Source organism: Haemorhous mexicanus, chromosome 5 (genome assembly GCF_027477595.1).
Source record: "Haemorhous mexicanus isolate bHaeMex1 chromosome 5, bHaeMex1.pri, whole genome shotgun sequence".
In the NCBI taxonomy this organism is placed as follows: domain Eukaryota; kingdom Metazoa; phylum Chordata; class Aves; order Passeriformes; family Fringillidae; genus Haemorhous; species Haemorhous mexicanus.
In genome coordinates this window covers 61,539,528-61,556,580 of record NC_082345.1, presented here as the reverse complement: position 1 = coordinate 61,556,580, position 17,053 = coordinate 61,539,528, and the positions used below count along the sequence as shown (strand labels likewise).

Sequence of the window (17,053 nt, the reverse complement as noted above, 5' to 3'; positions counted from 1 at the left end):
GACTCAGCTGTTGGGCAAGCTGACAGTCTTTATCCTTCTTGGCTGATGGGGATCTGTGCTGGAAAAAAAAAAAAAAAGTAAAATTGATTTGTATCTTCACAGGATAATTAATGCAGTTTTGATCTTAAAGCTAATTCTATTTTCTTTTGATCTGTTAAATTTTACAGAAAGGAAAAATTAATGAAGTTGATACTTCTAGGAAATAGTCATGTAATAGGCAAGGGGAGGAAAAGGGTGCCTGTTTTAGTATATTATTCTTACTCAGGAAATAATACCTAGCTGTAAGTGCTTTAGAGTAGGAGTCTTAGGTGAAGGGAGATTCTGCAGGAGGGTTCTGCAGATGATGCAGAGAAGGCTGGACTGGAAGCTGTTATTTTGTAAGAAGGAGAAATCCAGGAATAATTCCCACATTTGTCCTCTGTTATGGAGATCACCAGCCCAAAGTTTCTTTTTTTGGTCCCTGCTGTAGACCAGTTCCTTGAAAATTTATCTGAGTGGAAGAGAGGGCATTTGAACAAGAAAGATCCAGAAAACTAATCTGACTCTTTAGCTCAATTGATGCTAAACTGATGAGTGGCTGTGTTGTTGCTTGGCTAAACCTGCCTTTTTTGGAAATGCAAAGAGTACAAAATGCTGGCAGGAGCCCTATAAGGTTTTAAGCTGCTGCTACAAGCTGTTACCTAGATGAGCTGGCAGAAGAATGTTTGAACCTGCAAATGACTTTGGCAGGGCCCAGTCTCTAACCATAGATTCCTGGCTGAGAAATCTGTCCAGTTATTCTACTAATAATTTGAGGGATGGGGAATCACAAGGTTTCCAGGCACCAGATGTCTGCCTGCCTTTGCTGTGGGATTTTTAGGTTGGCTTTATGTCTACACTATAATTTCTTTTTTCCTGGAAGTGAATGCAGTTCGTTTTCAGAAGGAGATATGAAGACTTCATTAATACTAATTTTTCTACTTTTTAGCTTCCATTACACAAGCTCATTTTAGAACTGGGGTTTTTGTTGTGTTGCCTTTGAAAATCATTTCATCTTTTAGTTGGCTGTGGATCATACCCCAGCTCCTATGATTGCCATAGAATCCATTTTGCTCATACAGATGAAAATAAAAATGCCTTACCAGGTGATTCATAATTTCCAAGTCTAACTTGTGGGTTATGCCTAGTAACAAAGATTACTGCTAAAATATAGGAAGCTGCCATTAAAAGTTTCAGATAACCAGTCATAAAATATAATGTTTGGAGTATCACTCACTTTCAGAAGTAATGTTTTGACAAGAACAGCTTCTCCTTCCCTGTTTGGCTCTGCGTCAGCTAATAAGTTTTTTTTTGGATGTGAAGCTAAACTTCCCAATTCTATTTTTGCTTTTGCTTATAAGGATGAATTCTATTTTGGTAGACAGATTGTGCTATGAAATATCTACTTGGATCCCAGCAGTCCACTTTGTGTATCACCACTTCAAGTAGTGTCACCTTCAGCAGTATCCTTGTTTTTCCATTGCTCTTTATCTCATGTTGTTGTTTTGCATAGAGGAAGCTCCAGCTGCCCTTTACTGTAGCATGTTTTGAACCTTGTAAATATTATGTGTTAAAGAGTTTTACTTCAGTTAAAGTAATTATCAGAAACAACAGCACAAAAAGTCCAGCCAGATCTATTCTCATTAAATTCATCAAGGCATTAGGAGGTCTCATCATTCTGACTTCATTTTTATTCACAGAATTGAAGAAGGAAAACAAGCATCTTGGTGTTTCCTCAAGTTCAAATGAAGTGATTCTGATGCAGGAATATGTCTAAATATCTTAGATGAAAAGAAAACCTCAACAATTAAGGCAGAAGTATCACTAACAAAAACATTGACTTTTTGGAGACAAATACCTATTTTGTCCTTTGTAAAAATTGCCAAATATTTTTTTTCTGTGGCATATGTTTAAATCATCTATTTCCTTCTAGTTCTATGGGAAGTTAAGCTGTTCCATTCTTTAAAGGTGGAATGATTTTATTGTTTAGTGGTATTTTAATCTGTTGTCATAACTGACAGCATATTTAAGGGTTATCATAAACTACTGAAGTGCCATTTAAGTTTTCAGAAGACTTATTTTCAGAAGAAAAGTGTATTTAATTCTGAAATATTTTTTGGTTTTAATTTTTTAGTTTAAACCCATTTTCTGTTCTTAAAATTTGTATTATGCCTGGAGTTGTTTATTTTTAAGAACATGGTAACATATGAACTCAGCAGTATGGGTGGAAGGAGTGCTGCTAAGAAAATGCAAATATAGTATAGCTAGTTTCAGAGCTAGATGGTGTTTTAATAAAAAGTTTCACACTCATTTGCTGTTATAAGATCAGTTACCTCACAGTCAAAGTCCTTTGGGTTTTTTAGTTGAGTTTGTAAAGCTCCTTTAATGCAGAGATTAGCAGTTTCTTTATTTCTTTCATTCCATTTATTGGTTTGTAAACCTGAATGCTGTGAATTTTATGAAGGAAAAATCCTTTAATTTTGTGTATGCCTGTTGGCATGTGGTGGTTGCCATGGTACATGTTTGGAGCAAAACTTTTTAAACACTGAGTTGAGTATGATAATTTTTAGCATAGTTTTTCTGATAAAATTATTCAGAAGTCTGAAAATTTTCAAGTACTTACTTTTCAAGTACTTTAGCTTGACTGGATGTTCTAAAGGTCTTAAATGTAAAGTTCTGACATAAGGGTCTAAATTTCACAATATGGTCTCAGCATTTCTGCAGGGCTGCACTTCAGATGCACAAACAGATTTGTGTGATGGAGCTTTGTTGAGAGTTCCCAACTCCCTCTGAGTTGCAAACCATTGTCTGAGAGCAGCTGCTTTAATTTCTCACTATTCATTTTAGTGCCTTCTTCCCAATTGTTTTGCACAATGCTGTATTGTGAATGAAGTTTTATAAACATCTATCAAATAGTTGAGTGATTCAGGAATTATTAAAAATCTTGCATCAGTTCCTCAGGACATTTGTGCCTCCTTTCCTAACAGTCCCTGCTGTAGAGTTCCAGCTGATTCAATGAGCAGGATCATTGATGGTGGCCTTGAAGATCTAGGTTGTCTAAAATGTCCCTTGAAAATAAAGATACATTTTGAACTCAGTTAAGGACCTTATGCAGAGTTTATGAAGAATGAAAGCATTCAGCAGCCTGGGTTTCCAAGAGATGCTGCAGAATCAGTTGCCAGACAAGATTTTTAAGTCCCAAGACTTAAAAATGCTCACGTGTGACACAGGGTCTGAGAGCCTTAGGGCTGTTGTTTGTGAGTTAAATTTCATGGGTACATGTATTAGTAAATCTTTTTTCTTTCTGAAATTTGAGCTCTGGACTACTCCTTGCTAGCAGCTGGCTTTGGTGCTTTTCCACTGAGGAAATGCCACTTTGAGTATGGAATCCTTGTCAGCCCAGTGATGTCATGTGTCTTGCCTGAGAATGTCTTATGAGGTCTATGGATTGACTAAATCTGTCACTTGGTTTTACTTGGAGACTTTTTGAGGTGATGGTGTGGCTAAATGGCAGGACATGTGGGACTGTGTACTGTCTGAATGTTAGTGTTGCTTGAAAACCAGCTAGAAAATTTGTCAGGCTGTATTCTGCTATTAAAGGAGCAAAGTTAAATGATGATACAATTAAGTTATGAATTGGAAATACCATGATTTTAAATGAAAATAAGTTTTTCTTAGGCAGGTCTGATTATCTTTTAATGAAGGAAATGTAATCTAAACCCTCTTCTTGAGTCCAACTCTTGAAACTCTTCATAGCTTGCCAGCTTTCTGAAGCTGAAATTCTGCATGTAAATTGTTCTTCACTAACAGACTCATATAGGGTTTTTTACTAAATCAAGACTTCTGACATTTTCTCTATGCTCAGAAAGCACTGAAAATATAAAAATGTAGATCCCCTTCACCTCTCTTTTTTTTATTTTTCTTTGATGGCAGCTATTTTGACTTATTCATATTGTGATTAGATGTTCTGAGTAAGTATACTAGTTGTGACAAGATGTATAAAACATAGAATTTTTCACCAGACTTTACTAGTGAAAAAGCACTGAAAGCATTACTCTGGGCAGAGAGAAGTTCAAGTCAATACTGTGGTCAGGAAATTTAAATTTTTGCCTATTATCTCCAAAGCCTATTAGCTTTCTGTATATTTTTTTTTAATAGGATACTTTTAAAGTTATAGAGCTTTCTCTGTTAGCCAGAAATTTTTGTGGTTTTTTTTTCTTCATTGAATCTTAAATTCAGCCTCATGCCATTGCTACCAAAGGTATAGAATAAATGTAATTAATTTCTGCTCCCTCTGCTGGCCTTCGAGCTGTGCAGAATAAATCTATCCAGTACTTTCAAAGTACCCACACCTGCAACTGGTCTGTGGAAATTGGGTCTTTTGGGGACTAAGGAGAACATGTCATCTCCAATATCTAGACCTGAGTAGTGGCATTTCTGAAATAACCTCTCAATAAAAATGGAAGCTTTTAGAAAGGAAACAAGAGTGATACTTTGTGGTAACTTTTGAGTACCTTCAGGTGCAGCCAATGTGTGATCTCTCAGTGTGACAGAAGGAGAGCTGTATATTTCACACCAGTAGTAGACACTCTACAAAAGTGGTTTCATTTTTTGCTTGGGCTTCTTGATGATACTCTTTGTAGTACAGTGCAGAAAAACAGAACTGAAATGATCATATTGTTCAAAAATAATTGAAATATTACAAGTTTGCTTGAAACTAAGGTGCAAAGTCTGCTATGCCTGGCAACATTGTCTTGATAGCAATCACTTAAGAACTATTATGTATTCTTTTGTTGTTGTCTTGTTTTTTTTTTAAGCTGGACCTGTGATCTGCAGAATGCTAACATACCCTCCAACTCGAAGAGCCTTAATTGTGGGTTGTGGTCTGCAGATGTTTCAACAACTGTCAGGGATTAACACCGTCATGTATGTATTTCCCAATTGCTTCTTTTTATAAGAATTGGAAAAAAATCAGTGAGACCATTAGCAGTTATGGATGGTCTTCTGGAAGAATTCTGAAAGGTGAAAAATGGAGTGTGAGCTGGAATGCTGGTTTGAAATCCAGATGTTGACATATTTGGCAACACAGTAAATTGGTACAAGAGGGTGTTGATAGAGGGGTAAACATTTTTATAGACATGAGAATACAAACTGTATTCTGGGAGATGCATTATTGTGGTAGGGTTTATGGTCAAGGCTGTGTATGTCTGGACAAGAAAGCACATTTATGGTTTGAATGTGTGTGCAAATAGATCACAGTAAGGTGAGGGTTAGATTAACCGTGTTAATGAGGTGGAACATTACTGTGAAGTGGTAAAGGATGCTGAAGGAAGAAACATTTCCTACTTTTACATGGTTTTGTTATGTGTATGGAGACTTAGTAAATGTGGAAGTGAAGAATAATTTATTGGGTTTTCTTACGAGCTGTCAGCTCATAACAGGAGTAGCTCTTGACAAATGTGCAATGTGCAAGACCTTGTTTAACATGAAATTATTGTTGGGCCGCCCTCCATGACTAATCATAATGAATAAGGTTGCCATATTGTTTTAAGAGCAAGTATAAAATATGTTGCCATAACATTTTAAAGAGAAAACTATGCCTAAGGGAGCATGCATGTTAGGAAATTGTTAAAAGAAACAGCTTAAAGGATAAGGCTTTTAGTGGTATCAAGAGTTACCATATTAAATGTTAGAGTAAACACTGCCATCTGTCATACTGGAAGAAAAATGCCCCAGACTAAGTATTATTAAACTACACAGGAGGGAAATCTCTAACAGGTATAGAAAGACTTCATAAAGTAGGAATTGTAAGCCAGTATGGGAAACACTTGGACACAAAACTGGTAAGTTATGTGTGAAAGCCAGAAGAAAGGCACAGAAAGAGCTTTGATAAATTTTTCAGACACATCAGAAGCAAGAAACCTAACAATCTCCAGGCCCAGAAAGGATCAAGACACTGGGAGTACACTAGCAGAAGAGAAGTGTTTAGCACCAAATCTCACAAAGACACTTTTTGCATTTGTGTTAATTATAGAGGGTATATGAAGCTTTTTGCACTAGTGCCTACTTAACATGTCTCAGGTGGTCTGCTTGACCCTCAAGTATTAGGGGAAAACATCTAGAGCAAGCTGATTAAAAAATAACAAATTAATCAGGGTACACTCAACAGGTCTCAAGTAATTTGCATTCATAATCACTGAATTTGGAAATGTAGCATAATTTACATGAAGCTACAGCCCAGAAAGTTTTATTTTGGTCTCTATAAAAATTAATTAAAACTTCATAGAATCAAATAAGATGTATGTTAATAAATATGAAAAATGAACCTGTACACATAAAACATAAAACAACAAAGAAGAGCCAACATGATTGTTGTAGACATATTATAGCTTGCTTAGATGTGAGTCCATGGTTGTGTTAGAATTGTAAATCCCTCATGAATTAACCATCTTAAGCAACCATGACAGCTGCAGCCAAAGTTTCTTGAAGAAATCATATAGTCATAAAAATGAGAAGTCCTGTCATGTAAATAACTATTTAAGATAGGAGAAAAAAGGATGAGAATAGAAGATCAGTTATCACAAACCAAGAACAGACTCCTACAGTGATCTATATGAAGATCTTTGCTGCTTTAATAAATCTGTGAAAGCAGCTAAACAACAGAGTAGCAGCTTATATTCATACAGCATTCACAATATAAAGATCCCCCAAATCTGTGAACATGAACAGTTGTGGGAAGATAATGCAAGATAGCAAATTAGTGGAATGGCAAGTGCATTAAATACAATGTTATTCAGTAATGCCTGCAGGAGGGAACTGGGTAACTAACATGCATGGCAGTCTAAATTGTTACTACTCAAAAAAAAGGGCTTGCAATTGCATTATTGTTCTATACAAACATCATGATGACATCCATGGCCCATCTGGAATAGTAGGAACAGTTGCAGATGTCCTTTCTTTTAATAAGAGCAAACCAGGTTATGTGTGGGGAAAGAGATACCTGTGTTTGAACAGGATGATTAGAACTCTGCAGCTTGGAAAAGAAATGAGGTCAGAAGGAATACAAGAGGTATATAAAGCTACTAATGTTATGGAGAGGATGGGGAGAGCATGATTATTCATCATTTCTTCTAACACATTTTTGGTGACTCCTAGCTCTTACCCAGCAGTAGGTTTAAAATAAGCATTTTTTCATGCAACACATAATTACATATTGGAACTCATTGCCACAGGATGTTACAGATGCCAAATGCAGAAATACATTTGGAAGTTAATTAGGGAAACTTACATAATAAAAATTATTAAAATGTTATGAAATGTGGTGTGCATGCAGTCTCTGGCCAAGGACAGTCATTCTCACAGTTTGGTTCATAATACTTTGAGATGCCCTATTAGGCTAGAACAAAAAATTGACAGTTCACAAGGCTTATGACACTGGTAGGTTGACTTTGTTTATTTTAAACTTACTATGTTTTAAAATCTCAAACTGCTTTCTGTGTAGGAGGTTTTACAAATAGTTTGGAATTGACCTAATTTACTTGTGGATGTGTAGGAGGACAGAATTACAACTATAAAACGTGGTTGAATCTTAGCTTTAAAATAATAAAATGCCTATAATAAACACATGAAGGCACTGTTGTTAAAGAACTGGATTGCCAACCATTTGCAATATCCAGTCTCTTTTAATATTCCATTATGACTAAATTTTTAGTTATCAGATATGCAAGACAAACATGCTCCTGTGAAAGGACATTTTTCAAATACAAGTAAGCAGCTGTGTGTTGATGGCTTGCTTACATAAAAATTGGTAAATGCCTTTTAATGCTGTAATTAGTTGGTACCTTAAGGAGCTGTCAGATTGTATTAACTCTCTAAGCACTAGTTTTCTCTTCATAATGTTTAGTTGTGTCATTCTGGGATTGCTGTTCTCTTGCAGCATGAAAGCAGGCATTGGTTATGGTTGGAGGGTCTAGTATTGTGTGGGCTTTCCTTCAGTGGTTTCTCAAGAACAGACATGGCAGGTATTTTGACAGTGGATGTTCACTGTACCTTTGGTGCTACTGTAAATCCTGGTTTGTTGGCCCTTTTGAGGCCACAGAAGAAGAGGCTGATGACCCCAACTTGCAGTTGCCTTATCACCGAAGGGATACTGGGGACAGAACAGGTGATACAGACACTCCAGCATCAAAAGGCATGAAAAAACCACTTTATTATTAGAAGTCATAGTTCTTATAGAAACAATGGTGGACTTAAGACCTGATTGGCTTTTAGGAATCTTCTCACACACTATTGGTGAACTGTGAATAGAACACTGGAGAATCATATCTACAAACCACGGTTACAGAAAGAGAGATAACCATTGTTTGAATTCTTCTCTTTAAGTTTCCTACAGCTCCTCACAGCTTCCCAGGATTTTCCTGGGACAGCTCTGTCTCTCTCTGTTCAGGGGATATGTGAGTACCACATTGCCTGACTTTGTAGCAGAGAATTTAGCTTCTGGTTGCCCTCTGACCAGTCAACAGGGCAGCATCCATGACAGGCTCTGGCTTGTTCTAATTTTCTGGCTTGAGAGTTTCTGCTCTTTCTGCTATAAAATAAATTGTTTAATCTTGTATTTTACTGTAAGAAAAGTGAGGTATCAAAGTGAATGTCTGTGTTTCTGAAGAGCTCATTTAAACCCCCATCATCAAATCACAAAGAGCCATGAAAACATAAAAAATAACACAATTGTAGAATGATTTAATTTAAGTATCAAGAATGATACTTGCCCAATAAATGCTTTACTGAGTAATTCATCAATTTTAGAAAAGAAAAGCTTGAATCAAATATTATGGGTGTTAGAGCTCTAGAAATAGTCACTGAGTGTACCCATAGAAGAAGAGATGCTAAAACCCAAAAATTACCTGCAAGAAACACAGGGAGATAACAATAAAAATCTAGAGCTTCCATGCTTAATAATTCAGTAATCTGGTATAAATTTTCTGGTTAAAAACTGGATATCAGTAGTGAAGCCATTGAGAGCAATGAAGTCCATGTGTAGTTGGAGCTCTCTTGAGGTTGGGGAGAGGAAAACCAGAAATATTGCTGTAAGAATTGTTGAAGGCTGTGCTCAGCCCTTTTCATTTTGTAATAAAGTGATCTGGTTTTTGCACAGAAATAGTTTCATATCATATTTGAATCACATTTGTTATACACATGAACGTGTATAAAATCCAGCCATGAGGAACCAGAAACTCATCAGGAACTGGATGTTACTGAATGGGTGAGAACAGTATGTGGAGCAACCTCTGCATTGAGGAGGTAGATCTAAAAGAAGCAAAATGTAAAAATAGGCTAAGGAGGTTGTGACTGTCACAGGAAAAAAATCTAGCATGATAAATTTAGTCAGCAAAAGGATAAAGCTCAGTGACCTATTGCTTTGATTCCTTTTTTTCCCCTAAGAACAAGGGTATCACTGCTGTCTGATGCAGTGCCTGACGCAGAACAAATGTTTCCTTTTTGTCATGGCTTTCACCAGCTTAACTGCCCTGTTAAAAGTCATACAATTTTAGACAAGCATCTCTCACACTGGTGTGAGCAGGTCTGAAATGGTTTAACTTCTCAGTTTCTTATCATTCTAGTGTTTTCTGATCTTGAAAACAGAAGCTCATTGTTTCAAGCCTGGAGCCCAAGTCTGCTTGGCAGGAGACTGAGAAAGGCCTTGTGAAGGAAGTTGGAGTCCAGGGGAGTAGTTATTACAAATTAGTTTTGTAATAGTAATATATCCCAGAATTTGGTTAAATCAGTGATGTTAAGATATTTTCAAGCCCAAAGTTGCCCATAGTTAAAACCTGGGGGAAGAGGAGCATTTTGAGGTTAAAAAAAAAAAAAAAAAGTTAAAAATTGAAGAAGTTCCATTTTTGGAAGGTGGGAGGAAGAGGGGACTTAAAGGATTTGAACTGTTCCACATTGTGTAGTGAAAACCATCAATGGATGTTTTATCTCTGTGCTCATGTTCCTGCAGAACCAGGACTTCTGAAAACATTTCTGGTAATGTGCAGCCTCGTAGCAGTTAAAATACTTCCAAACCATGGGGAAGAAAGGTTTTGGAAAAAAATCCCAAGTTCTCTTGAATAGTAGGCTGTAACTTAGCCATAATTGAAGGAGTTCAGTATTGTCTTGACAAAATTGCTTGCAGGTGGTGTGACCTATGCTGGAGACTCTGCTGCTCTTTGAGAGGCTTTTTGTCCGTTCCCAAAGACTGCCGGTGCCCTCAAGACTATAAATCTGAGATAAGATTGAAGAGACAGCTGCATCATCTTGATTATTCTTACTCTCACAATACGTTGAGTGGATGTGATGAAAGCCAGACAAAATACTTTGTTCTGTGGTTGAAACACTAAGTTTGATGTGGTGCTAATTTTGTAATTTGCCATTATCTTTTCGCATTGTGTTAGCAAAGCTTTCTGCAACAGGAACGTGGTATGATGTGTCAAGAGGGAAAGCATATGGCCTTCAGCATTTTTGCTAAGCTATTTTGCAGGTGCATATGATCTGTTATTCCTATTTAATAAAATATTTTTTTATTTCTGAGATATCTCTGCACCTCCTAGAAGTTAAATGAATCCACATATAAAATGTATTGCTGCTTGGATTTGGTCCTCAGATGTTTTTGAGCTCTAACAGTGTTGCTTTTTTAATTTATGCAAGCAAACGAAAGAACCAGAAAAAAGGATGATAAAAAGAAGCATCTTTTTTCAGCTGGCAAGAAATAGGGAGGGGAATAAAATACTATATGGAGAAGGAAAAAAGCTCAGAATAATGAGAGAGGAAAAAGAAGTTGGATAATAGAAGAAAAATATAAAAGAAGACAAGAGGAGGTTATGTAACAAGTGGAAACTTAGGGTTTGAAGATAAGAATATAAGAATAATTAATATGAAAAGTGAAAAAATATTGTGCTGAATGTGAATGAGAGACTGCAAGAAAATAGGAATGGGACTGGGAAAGAAGTCGGGATGCTTCTGGAGTTGAATAGAGACCAGAGAGGAGTTTAATGAAAAGCCCATTTCCTGGCAGCTTTAATTGCCAGGTCTTTTGTGCAGCAGCTTCAGAGCTGACACCTGTGAGCAGCTCACTGTATCCTCAGAACCAGCCTGGTACTTCTGCTTAAAATGAGAGTGCAGCTCAATCTCCAGAGGGGTGGGGAAAGTCAAGACTCAGAAACTCATCTTTAAATTCCAGTTTTCTAACTTCTTCAAAATGAAATACTGAAGAGGGAATGTTGGACAATATCTGACATATCTGACTGCAGAAAATCTTTTCATACCTTATTTTGTGAATTACTGCACAAGTAGTAGCAACCTTCTCCACTCTTTCAGCATCAGAGCAATATAGATAGAGATTTATGATTAATGACTGAATGCATTTACAGGTTATGACACATTTATAATGACTAAGCTGGTCATTGAAATTAGGTTTTCCTAGAGCATTGGTTGTTGTTTTGAATATTGGAAAATAGTGTCTGAGATCTGTAAACAGAAGTTCTACTGGCAAAAAGTAATGGTGATTCACATTTTTCTTTGACTTTTAGGCATTGACTTTTAATGTACAGGTTTCTATTGTGTTCTCTGGCTGTGCATTTTAAAACAAAATCCAGAAAGTAGCATACTGTATTTAAAAAACAAGCAAACAAACAGTGGACAACCCCGATCTGGCACAATGCTAAATGTCATCCAAGTTGCACAGCAGTTACTGGAGGAGAGTACCTATTATTGTACTCTTAGCTTAAATTCAAATTGGGCACAGTAAGTCCCAAGCAGACTGCCATGTGGCATTTCTTTTTGGATGGCCAGTAACTTGTCACCTCAGTTTTTCTTGAGTATTCTCAGACCCAGCTGGGCTTTAAGTCTGAGTAAAGGAGGCACTATTGCATTAATGTTCTTTCTAGATACAAACTTTGTAGAATTGTCAGGATAATTGAGAAGATTTGGTAATTGACAAGTCTCATTTTCTCTGATGACTCCATGCCATTAAGGCTGCTGCCTGGTTAGGTTTTCATCCTTCAGTATTTTTTGTGGGTAAACTGTCCAGTTTATATCTTTCTTTTAGATTTTACATTTTCCTCTTAGGCTTTAGGAAATGTTTAATAAAACAAAAAGAAATTCTATGTTGAACATCCACTTGCTTTTCAGATAATAATTCATTAGAGATTTTTTTGGTAGGTTTTCATAAATTCTTTCAATGACATTTTTTTAAGAAGTGACCCTTCATTTTACCATTTTAGCCTTCCTTCATATTGCAAGATGTTTTAGATAGTCCTGTGTGCAAACTCATCATGTAAAATAGTTCAGTGGCATGTAGATGCTTTTTATATAGACTGCAGATATTTGATAAGAACAGCTAAACCAGAGTCTAGTCTAGTCAAACACGCTAGGTGAGGTGAGTGTGCCATGCCACCAGCTGTCTCTGTTGTTTGTGCTATACAGAAATAATGGGATTGACTTATAACAACGCTTGAGAGGAACAAATTGTAGTTAATAAGCAAAATAATTTCATACTACTCACTCTAAAACATCCTAAATGAGGGTTTATGGAAACTGCCTATATCAGTTTCATAGTACTTGAAAAGGAAAATGAAATTCTGACTCAGGCTTTTGGAAAGTTTTGCATTTTCAGCAGCCACTTTTCCTTAGGCAGTGTACTGGTATCCCAGCTGAGCTTGTTTCTTTTAAAGTAAACAATGCATTGAAAATAAAATATATTTTAAAAAACCCAGCTTCAAACATCTCATGGCCACCAAGTGGTACACATTGGACACAAGTTTATTGTGTACAAACAGGTTTATACAGTATTTTTTCCAAGCCCTGTAACAGGTGATGGAGATGATGATTATTATCATTATTATTAAATTTAAAATTATTTTTCCCCCAGTAAAATGGTAGATCTGAACTGAACAATTTGTTTGTGAAAATCTGTTCATTAAATTTGAAAAAATTATCACACAACTTATAGAGAGAAGCAGCGACTTTGGAACTGTGGCCAAGGACAAACTCAGATTTGGAGGTGAAGTTGGCTGGAAGTACAGAGCCTTAGGCTGGGCAGAAGCAGTTCTTGTCAGCAGCTGAGATGCTGGTTGTGTGGGTAACAAGAAATGTGAAATGCCCTTTCATCACATGCTCTCAGCAAGAAGGCTGGGCAGTATTTACAGCAGCTGTGACTTGGCAGAGCCAATCCTTTCCATCCCCTCTTTGTTTGCCCTCACCTCTCCATCAGTGCAGGCCAGGGAGGAGCCCAAACTGGACTCCAGTTTCTCTGGACCTTGCTCTCATATTCTCCCTTCTTCTCAGTCATTAGTAGATGCTGATGTGGGAAGGGAATACCACCTAGTAAGGGGAGTGTGCCTTAGTCAATCTGCTAGGAAGTGGCTGAAACAAATCTGTTGATGACAGGATGCCAATAGCTTCATCCATGAATGAAAACCAAACCAGCCAGCACAAGATCAGCTGGTTAAGGAGCACTGCAGCAGGCCTGAGAGAAAAGAAATAGCTCTTTTGTTCCTCAGGCAGGATGCAGTGCAGGTAGTGGTGACTTGGTATTGAGAGTCACAGAGAGGGATGGGAAGAGAAAACAGCTGGGTCATACAGCTGGGCATCCAATATGGCCCTACAGCTGTGCAAGAGCTATGAGCACAGCTCATTGAGGTCTTAGCCTTCATTCTGGTTTTGTACTTACCAGCAAACTGCACAACTGAGTGACCTGGATGGATGTAGGCTGCAGAAGGCAGTTCAGTAAACTTGAACATTTTTTAAGGCAGTTATATTGCTGAAGTTTCTGTATCATTTACTGTGTTTGAAAAATAACTCCTTTGTTTTAGAATTTTTGTTTAAAAATTGAAGTGTTTTTCTTAAATATTTTTGTGTGTGCTTTTAGGGTGACCTGCAAAACCCTGAAAAACTTAGGGGTTTAATGATTTAGCTCCAAAGGCTGTACTTTGTCAGGTGAAATAATTGTGAGAGGGTAGTTGGGATACAAGTAAGAAACTGCATCTTTATTAAAAACAAGTCACCTGTGTGTCAGCATTGGTAGCAATAAATCCACACTATTCCAAGTTTCCACTAAAAATAAAAAATTAAACCAAAGCTGTTTTCTCCTGTAGTTTAAAAGTTAGTTTAAAAGAATAGATTTGTAATTTGCCATAAAACAAAGAAGTTGAAACTTGAAATTTGGGTTATTTGGCCAATGTCATACATCAGTCTTCAAGACTCCCTCTCAGGCTGAAGCTTCTCACTGCTAATGCCATTTCTCTGTGCATTTTGTGTTCTTATTCCTTTTGAAATAGAAAAGGAAAAATCAAAGCTTTATGCCACTTAAAAGAAAAAAAGAAATAAGCAAAACAAAGCAGTGAATCATGATGGGGTAGGTAACTAGATTAAAGTTATAAAATACATATCCTGCTTAAGCTGCTTGGCCTGTTGATCAAACTAACCAGAGTTTTTGGAAGATGGTTTTTACAGGTACATCCTCATTCTGACTGTTGGAGATCAAAGGATAGGTAATTCAGATATAAAAGTTTTGAAGGTTTATTGGAAGATCAAGGAAGTATTTCAAGATGCTATATAATGGGACTAATGGGATGAAATGAAGTAAAATGTAGAATGATTATTGGAACACAGTTCAGTGCTTAGAAGTACTATATTGAGTGTCTCGAGGGAAGTAGGAAACAATTGTAGTTTCTAATTGCTTAAACTGTTACAACAATAGAGAAAATATCAGAAATAACATACCTGGGGGTTTGGTGTTGAGATTAGTAGACATACAAAGCAGATTAATTTAAGTTTATAAGTAAAGACTAATTTCCTTTATATTCAACTTTTATACCCATCTTCTGATAATTCTCATAATCTATCCATTATTGTTAAAACAGTAGAAAACCAAACGCAGCCCCCACCTAAAACCTCAACTTAAAAAATCCTAGATTACCGAAAACATTAAATGATATTGAGGTGGATTTATTTGCATTATAATTTTTGTCAGGCTAAAAAATAAACAATGAAAACCCTTCTGAATGTGCACAGGAGGCAGGTTCAGGGTGCTGATGTGAGGTATTGTAAGGGGCTCTTAACCATAGGCTCTCACTCTGTTTTTGAAGCAATGGATTATTTTTTTTTTTCATTTCATAAATCTTGTAAGTATTACTGGTTTTCCTTATTTGTCTGGTGCTGAACATCTGCTTAGCTGTAGGAGTTTTGTGTTGTTTGGGTTTTTTGCCCCCAAATCTGGACCTTTAAATTCATGAGTTGAAGAATGACCACATGAAATATTTTCCTTATTTATTGCCCTTTTTGGGTTCTATCCTGGGTTACTGGTTAGAAGAATGTATACTAAAGAATGGAATAGAATGAAAGTTAAGTAAATAAAAGAAAATAAAAGTAAACCTCATTGTGTGACATCTGCAAATGATTTGCCACAGTCTGGATCCATCTACTGATGGTTTGGTTAATAATTTTTAAAATGGTGCAGGTGTATTATAAAGGATCTGAGTATGAACTGATACTTCAATAAAAGAAAAAGAAAAATCTTCAACAAAACCCCAAGTTAAATGCCTTTAATAAATTGGTATTTTTCAGTGTAATGCTTTCAGAAGTAAATTCCTTGTAAATTTTGTGCTGACTGTGACTAATACAAAGGCTTGTAATATTTTCATTTGGAAATCAGGGTTTATTTTTATAACATGTTCAAAAATACATACTCAAAGAACTGTATAGGAGTCAACATACCAAATTACTGTAAAATAAATTACGGTAAAAGTAATCCTGCTATCTATCTTCTCATTTGGCATGTGTTTTATTTTAATCTTGCCTGATCAGCAGAGACTAAGTGCACAAATGCACAATTTTACCCCCAGTTTTTCGTGAATGAAATCTGGGAAAAACCAGTCAGAAGGTTGGACATTTATATTAAAACATTGAAAAACCAGTCAGAAGGTTGGACATTTATATTAAAACATTGAAAACCATTCAGAAGGTTGGACATTTATGTTAAAACATTGAAAACCAACTCAGAGTCCTGCTGATTGTACTCTTTGTTTTACCTTACTGTGGTTTTCTCAATGGTAGCTGATAGTATCTGTTCCTATAGTTCTTCAGGCTGTGAAAGCATATTTAAAGAAAGACTGTCACTTTGGAGGTAGCTTAAAAGCAAAGTATTTATTTAAAGAAGAAATACATTTGAACCCTTATTTTCTGACATTTCTTTTGGTGTTATTGAAGGATTTGTGTATTTACTAGAAATTTTTCGACATTTTTCTGCTTTTGATTTCTGCTCTCCCTTTTGCCTGTAGTGAATTCACAGCACTGTTTGATTTCTATCTGTTGCCTTAGTAATAACTTTCAGGTCACAAATCCAGTGTTAATTTCACTGCAGGGCCATGCAATAGAAATTGTGTGAAAATGGCTTTGCCTTACATGTTGTACATACCCAGTGTAGCTGTTTAGTCAGATAAATGCATCTCATTCAGTTTCTTCATGTGTAGAGCCAAGTAATGAAATGAAGTCAGAGCAGTGATGCTGTTTTTAAATCATTCATGAATGATTGCTGAAGGAAGTTCCCTAAATAGCACTACTGGTTTGTTTGTTTCAATGTATTATTTGCCCAAACAGCTCCTGGAGCACAACAGGTCTCAACTGTTTTTCTTCTGTTGAACATTTCTAATCATCTTGTAAAAATTCCTTTTTCATGCAACAGTTAATGTTTAATATGCATCACTCTGTTGAACTGTACATTTTTGTTGTCTCTAGCATTTATTTTGAGACCTATCAGGAAATCAGATACCATTTTTTTTTTTTTTAATAAAGCACAATAGAATAGTAAGGGGAGGGCTTGGTTTGTGCTGTAGATTTGCTCCCTTGGCAAAACCTAGAGGGCACATATTCAAAAATTGGAGTGTATTTGTAGCAATAAGGAAGTGTCTTCTTCTTAGGTGAAAGACAGGAAATATAGAAATGTGAAACAATTCCAAGTTCACAATGTAATCAGTCTTGAAAAGACACAAAATTA

General features: G+C 36.3%; 1 protein-coding gene across 3 annotated transcripts in view; it reads left to right on the top strand.

Annotated features, from left to right (window-relative positions):
• The window catches only part of SLC2A13 (solute carrier family 2 member 13), a 142,704-nt gene that overhangs the window by 60,286 nt on the left and 65,365 nt on the right, over positions 1–17,053 (top strand). For all 3 annotated transcript variants that reach the window (XM_059847328.1, XM_059847327.1, XM_059847326.1), the window contains exon 4: positions 4,836–4,944. In XM_059847328.1, coding sequence (XP_059703311.1) covers positions 4,836–4,944 — 109 coding nt within the window. The remainder of the gene's footprint in view (positions 1–4,835; positions 4,945–17,053) is intronic.